Genomic DNA, 6,694 nt, shown 5'->3' on the forward strand with positions numbered 1-6,694 from the left:
GGGGGGGGGGAGGTGGCAAAGTGAAGTTTGAGGGGCGGCAGCAGTGGTCCGGTTTATTTCAACCTGCATTGTTTGGCTTTGTCTGTGATTTGCCAGTATGAGAATTACATACTGGAGTGCTCTCATTTCAGTGGGTCTTTTTTTTTTTTTTTTTTGAATCATTGCTTTTTCACATGGACCAGCTACATGGTTCACATTAAACATGGACTTTTCATCAGAAGCTGTAGAAACACCATCTTTTGGGGGTGTACGCCTATTTTATTTTTATTGCTTAATCGTTGAAGTGTTCCAGAAATATACAGAAGTAGAGCACGTAGGCCCATCAGTCAGCTTCCATCCTGTTTAGCCGTCTGTCCCCCACACACTGACAGCGAATCCCAGACATCATGTCATCATCCATGAGTACAGCATTCTCAACGCTGCTGATTTGCAGGATTTTGTTTTTGACTGTTGGTTTTCCATTTGGGTTTTGGTTTTCTTCCGGGAGATGGGGTGGGTCTGCAGGGCACCTGGGCACTATAGCAGGCGACGCCTGACCCTGCCTTCCCGTCTTTTCCAGCGATCTGGTGAATGGCCTCGTGGCTCTCATGAACAGCAACGTCAGCAGCCCCGTCAACCTGGTGAGTACGTCCGCCCCTTCCATGCCCCCCAGGTCATGTTAGAGTTCCGTGCTTTTGTAAAACCATGCAGGGCAGCAGGCTGTGCTATATTTCCCAGCAGCACACGTAGGCCATATGTGTGTATTGCCTGCTGAATAACAGAGGAAAAAATAAACACAAAACAAAGTAAGAGTTTGCAAAGGAGTAAAATGTCTGCAAGGCATGGATGAATGGCATGATAAACGCTCACCCACCTTCATGGGCGCCTGGGTGGCTCAGTCAGTTAAGCGTCTGCCTTCGGCTCAGGTCATGATCGGACAGTTTATGGGTTCGAGCCCAGAGGCGGGCTGTGTGCTGTCATGACAGCTCAGAGCCTAGAGCCTGCTTCGGATTCTGTGTCTCCCTCTCTGTCTGCTCCTCCCCCGCTCACACTCTATTTCTCAAAAATAAATGTTAAAAAAAATTTTTTTAATAAAACAACAACAACAACACCCACCTCTGTCATCCTGAATGGCCTGGGTCTAAAAATGTGTGACAGCCTTTGTGGCTGTAGATGGACATTTTTTTGTGTGCATTCCTTTCTCTGTTGTTTGACATAATAAATCTACTCTCTGTAAGACATTGTTAAGTGAGAGTCAGATCACAGAAGTTGTTAAAGTTTCCCAGTTTCTCATCACATCTGTAGTTCAGCTGATTGCCCCGAGCACCTTTGTTGCTTCCTTCATTGCTTCCCATGGTCCCAGAGTCTCTCTGTTAGAGGGATCAGAAGGTGGTTTTGCCCCACGGTTTTCTGCTTGGTGAACGTGCTTCCCTTCAGAGCACTTCATTGGCAGGAAGAGTTTCCTTATATTTGGAACTATAATCTTGGTGTCTGTGACTGTGAGCTACCCACTGGCCTTACTTCCCAGCATGGGGGCCATTCACAGCTAGTCTGATGGCTCTACAGTGTGGTAGCTTTCCAAGCATTTGGAGGGCAAGGTCAGACCCTCTGAGTCTCCTCCCCAGCTCTCAGCCAGAGTTCATGTTCATGTCTGGAGTCCCCCTACCCTCTTGCTTACTGTCTTCTGAATGGCTTCATTCCATCTTGTTTAATTTTTTTTCAATGTTTATTTTTGAGAGAGAGAGAGAGAGAGAGAGAGAGCGAGCACGCGCACAGGGGAGGGGCAGAGAGAGAGGGAGATACAAAATCTGAAGCAGGCTCCAGGCTCTAAGCTGTCAGCACAGAGCCCAACATGGGGCTCGAACCCATAAACCATAAATCATGACCTGAGCCGATGTTGGACACTTTAACCAACTGACCACCCAGACACCCTCATTCTATCTCGTCCAGTGTATACTGTCCATCATTCAAGATGTTCTGCCTATGGCCCCTGACAGTAGCTTCTTTGGAGCCATGGCCTCACCTTGACAAGACTTGGAGTCTGTTTCAGGTGCTTCTCCCAAACCACCTCTTCCTGCTTCCTGCACAGGAGTGGTCATGCCTGCTTATTTCTTGAAACCACTTCCCTCAAAAACCTTTCCTTGTACTTTTCTTTGTAACCAGCAGTCAAGCTGTAGAGTTCCTGTCTCCCTGAGTTTGGAGGGAATTCTGACCAAACAGGAGACATGGAGACGTCACTCCCTTGTCTGGCTGTTGACCGATCATGGGGGCCAGTTGCTGCAAGGGCCTACGTAGGGCTACCTTCATGCACTTTTGAAGAAATGTGAAGTTAAAAATAGAATGAGACACGTCTTGTGAGCCTCAGTGTCTTTTGAGCATTTGCTTACCTGATACTTTAAAGGCCATGCCACCCTCATCCTGGGTTTTTGCTCCAGACCCTTTAAAATGTGCATGTTGTCAGTTATCGCCCTCCTAAAGTAACCAATCTTGTCTTAGATACCCGGCTCCTTCCTTCTTTTTTTCTGGGGGTTATGTGGCTTTGCACAGGGCCATTTGGGAACTTCCATCTCTTATAGAAACCTGTCTTCCCTGAAGTCTGAAAAATGTCTGCCAGTAGTCCTGACATAGACAGGGCCCCTCCCTCCCAAGTTCCTATCACTCCACTCTGCTAATTAGTCCTTCCTTTGTGCTCATATGTAAGACCAGGGTCCCTTCCTGCCTCTCTTTCCTTCTAGCTTCGACCAGACCAGGAAGTTGGGAGTGCAGCGTATTTAGGATATGAAATTGCCAAACTTGATGGTGGTCTCTTATGATGGAGAGGAGGTGGCAAATAAAAGTAGCAGAATTGGGGGGCACCTGGGTGGCTCAGTTGGTTAAGCGTGCAAGTCTTTCAGCTCAGGTCATGATTTTATGGTTTGTGGGTTCAAGCCCTGGGTCGGATTCTGTGCTGACAGCACAGAGCCTGCTTAGAATTCTCTCTCTCCCTCTCTCCCTCTCTCCCTCTCTCCCTCTCTCCCTCTCTCCCTCTCTCTCTCCACCCCCATCCCTGCTTGTGCGTGTGCACTCTAAATAGATAGTAGCAGGAATAGGAAAGGAAGAAGGACAGTGGCTGCTGTCATGTGTGAGGGAAGAAAAGAAAGGAGAAAATGATTTTCCTTAAAGCCCCCAAAAGCAAGCTCACTTTATAAACCACATCGAGTCTTTCCCTCTGGCTTGCCCAGAGCCCTCATCCATGAGTGCATTTCATTTCTGTTACAGCTTCCTTGTGCAAGTTTGCAAATCCATTATTACTGAAGTTGTTAACACAGTGCATCCAGAGGGAAATATAATGTCTTAGGAGAGCTAATTTGCAGCACCAAACTTTTATGCAAAGTGACAACGCAGTTATAGTAACGTTAGATACAGAAATTCTCCTGGTCTTCTAGGCCAGGTAATGTGTATGTCCTTATTAGATGCTCTTGACCTAGCTGAGGGGTGTTCTTGTTAACAAAGTCTGGAGGACAAAAGCAGTACTCAGTACAATTTAGTACTTTGCTGGATGGATTAGTCAGCATCCCGATCAGTTAAGCACCTGATGAAACAGGCAGAGGCAGGAGCCTGGTGACTTTCTAAGATGCCAGAGTTAGCCCATGGATGCTTTGAAGATGTACATGCAGTTTGAGTGGTAGAGATCTCTGCTGTTGGGATTACACTTCTAATCAGCAACCGTTTCTTCCTTAGGGGAACCCAGAAGAACACACAATCCTAGAATTTGCTCAGTTAATTAAAAACCTTGTTGGTAAGTAGGACAAACACCGTGCTGAGTGAAATTGGCAGCACTCGCGCTATCAGTTAATAACACCTTGACTAAAAAATGTGTAATTAATACAAGCTAATTGAATTGGATAAAAAGCAGAACTTTATCAGGAACACTTAATTGTTTTCTGATTCTTTAATTAAGTAATGGGAAGATAAAGACGAAGGGGCATGGGAAAGGAGATGGGTTGTGGTCACAGCTGCGTCAGCAGGTCGGGGTGGAGCAGGAGGAAGCGCTTGTTCCCAGGGCTCAAGACATGGTTCTGGTGGAGCGCTGCACAGGTGACGATTGTTTGATGTCCAAACAGTCATCACTGACAGTGATGAGAAGGGGATTTTGGAGGTCCAAGAGGGAGCGACACCAGCTTGCATGTTTCTGACAGAACCTGTTGGCGATTTCAAGCTCTTTACAGCTCTGGCCAACCCGGCCATCACCCACTGGAGGGAGCGTAGACACTGGGAGTAGCCCCAGTCAAGGGCGTACTCTAAAAGCTGTAAGAAGCTCGTGTATCTTCAGCCAGCCCTCGGGCTGCAAGTGTGCACTGGGCAAGCCTGTCCTCACTTCGGCACGCTTACTGGAGCTCTGGGAAGTCTGGCTCGTAGGGGGTGTCTGTTTTCCATAGTTGATCGAGAAATTTGAGTCAAGACACAACTAGGTTGGAGCGGTTAGACCTGGGGTAAGCCTAACATAGGATGTTCTGAAGTGCCTTGCCTGTTCAGACCCCACACTTAGGTGTGCTGATTCTTCAGGGCTGTCCTTCCTGGCATGGGGCTGTCATCTACCAGCATGTTCTAATCAGCTCCAGACAGTTGTACAGGACGGGAGCTGACCTTCCTCAGACGTAATTTGCAGGATCTCACAGCCCCAGTTGCCTCCCCTAGCTCTATTCCCCCTGCCTTCCCACTCTGGGTCTGCCCATCTCTACCCAAGTAGGGAAGGGATGTACTCAGATAACAGCTTGTCTGGGATCTAGACCATTCAGAACCTCTACCCCAAGTGGGGCCCATGGGATACTTGTTAGAAGTGGAGAATCACACACACCACCCATGTCTTCTGGATAAGAATCTGCATTTTGACAAGATCCTCTGTGGTTGTGTGAAAGGCTGAGTAGTAAGTACACCAGCCCAAACTGCAGAGGCTTAAAACAACAACCATCCTATTTGTTCACGAATCTGTGATCGGGGCTGGCCTCCGCTGGGGGTTTCTTCTGCAGGTCTTGCCGATGGCCCCTGGTATGGCTTCATTCTGCTGGCCAGCAGGGAAGGGGCCCTGCTAGGATGCGGGACAAGCCAGGTTCTCTGTCCTTCTGCATGTGATCTCCCCATCAGGGTAGCTGGACAGCTTATGTGTTGGCTCAGAGCTCACACCTGCAGGTGCATAAATGGTCAGGCCTTCCATAAGGCATCAGCCCGGGACTGGCCCACGGTCATTCCTCCTGCACTCTACTTGGTTAAACGAGTTGACAGCCGGCCCAATTCCAGCGAGGCGCTCCTGCGGCACATGAATGCCTCAGATGTGGCTCACTGGGGCCATCGGCATCACAGATGACCACACTCCCCATTCACCATTTTTACTTACTTCAGAGTCGGACCCTGTGGGCATGCCTGTTATGTTCGCTGATGGTGGCTGGTCTGCCCTGGAGCTGGCAGCTAGAACAGGCCCTGTCCTTCCTCTCAGGCCTGTGGAGGCAGAGTAACCGCCTCTCACCAAGCTCTCGTAGGACCAGAAGTACAGTTCCTCACGTGGCTCAGTGACTCCGTGAGAAGTGTGTTCTTCAATGTGCTCCCTTATTCAGTGCACAGATGGGATTTTGCTTTGAGGTGTATAGCAGAAGTCACACCCAGAGTGGTTTGTGATTCTCTTACCTTTCTTTTTTCTGCAACAATTCAGGAAGTGGAAGTGAGATTCAGTTTCTCTCCGAAGCCCAGGATGACCCACAGAAAAGGAAACCTGACATCAGAAAAGCGAAGATGATGCTGGCATGGGAGCCCGTGGTGAGTGCGCGGGCCCGACGCTGCCCTGTTGACAAAGGCCCGTGGTGGTTTTCTTGGGCGCTGGTGTGGTTGGGCAGACAAGATGTAGGGTTTTCTCCAGGCTATTACATGGCTTCTCCTTTCATGTGTTGTCTTCTGTTATGGGGGGAAATGGGAGCCCACGATGGAGCCTGCTCTTGTAAACTTGCACATGCACGTGGCTGAATCCGTGAAAGCAGCATCCAGGGTGGTGGCACGGTGCTGTGAGTGTGCCTCCAGAGGGCAGACCCATGTCAGCACTTCTTCCTGCTTCCCGCTGTTTCTTGACAGTGACCTTGTCTCCTGTTCTCTTTCTCTTTAAACAGGTCCCGCTGGAGGAAGGTTTAAACAAAGCTATCCACTACTTCCGCAAAGAACTTGAGTACCAGGCAAATAATCAATACATCCCCAAACCAAAGCCCGCAAGGATAAAAAAAGGACGGACACGCCATAACTGAAAACCTCACTTCTCGGGACGGGAGACTCCCTGTTTCACACTTGATGGGATGTATTTTTTTTTCTTTTCTTCTTCTTCTTTTTTTTTTTTTTTAAAGGAAAGACTTAAAACAGGTGTCATGAAGAACAAACTGGAATTTCATTCTGAAGCTTGCTTTAAAGAAATGGATGTGCCTAAAAACTCCCCTCAAAAAACTGCAAATTTTGCCTTGCACTTTTTAAAATCTGTCTTTTTATGTAAAATAGCGTAGATGCATCTTTGCGTATTTTCACGTTTTTTATCTTGCTACGAGAGCATATGTCGTGACTGTCGTTGACAGTTTTATTTACTGGTTTCTTTGTGAAGCTGAAAAGGAACATTAAATGGGGTGAAAATGCCAATTTTATTTATAAAAGTGGGTACTTATAAATGAGATGTTGTACTATGCATAAAGGAAAAAAAAAGCAAACT

At 47.8% G+C, this 6,694-nt stretch overlaps 1 protein-coding gene across 6 annotated transcripts in view; it reads left to right on the forward strand.

Moving 5' to 3' along the window:
• Positions 1-6,337, forward strand: part of UXS1 (UDP-glucuronate decarboxylase 1) — a 95,450-nt gene extending 89,113 nt beyond the window's left edge. For all 6 annotated transcript variants that reach the window (XM_049651236.1, XM_049651237.1, XM_049651238.1 and 3 more), the window contains 4 exons: positions 560-620; positions 3,700-3,757; positions 5,666-5,769; positions 6,114-6,337. In XM_049651236.1, coding sequence (XP_049507193.1) covers positions 560-620; positions 3,700-3,757; positions 5,666-5,769; positions 6,114-6,245 — 355 coding nt within the window. In that variant the 3' untranslated portion in view covers positions 6,246-6,337. The remainder of the gene's footprint in view (positions 1-559; positions 621-3,699; positions 3,758-5,665; positions 5,770-6,113) is intronic.
• Positions 6,338-6,694: the final 357 nt, after the last annotated feature.

Source organism: Panthera uncia (assembly GCF_023721935.1).
Source record: "Panthera uncia isolate 11264 chromosome A3 unlocalized genomic scaffold, Puncia_PCG_1.0 HiC_scaffold_11, whole genome shotgun sequence".
Lineage (NCBI taxonomy): Eukaryota > Metazoa > Chordata > Mammalia > Carnivora > Felidae > Panthera > Panthera uncia.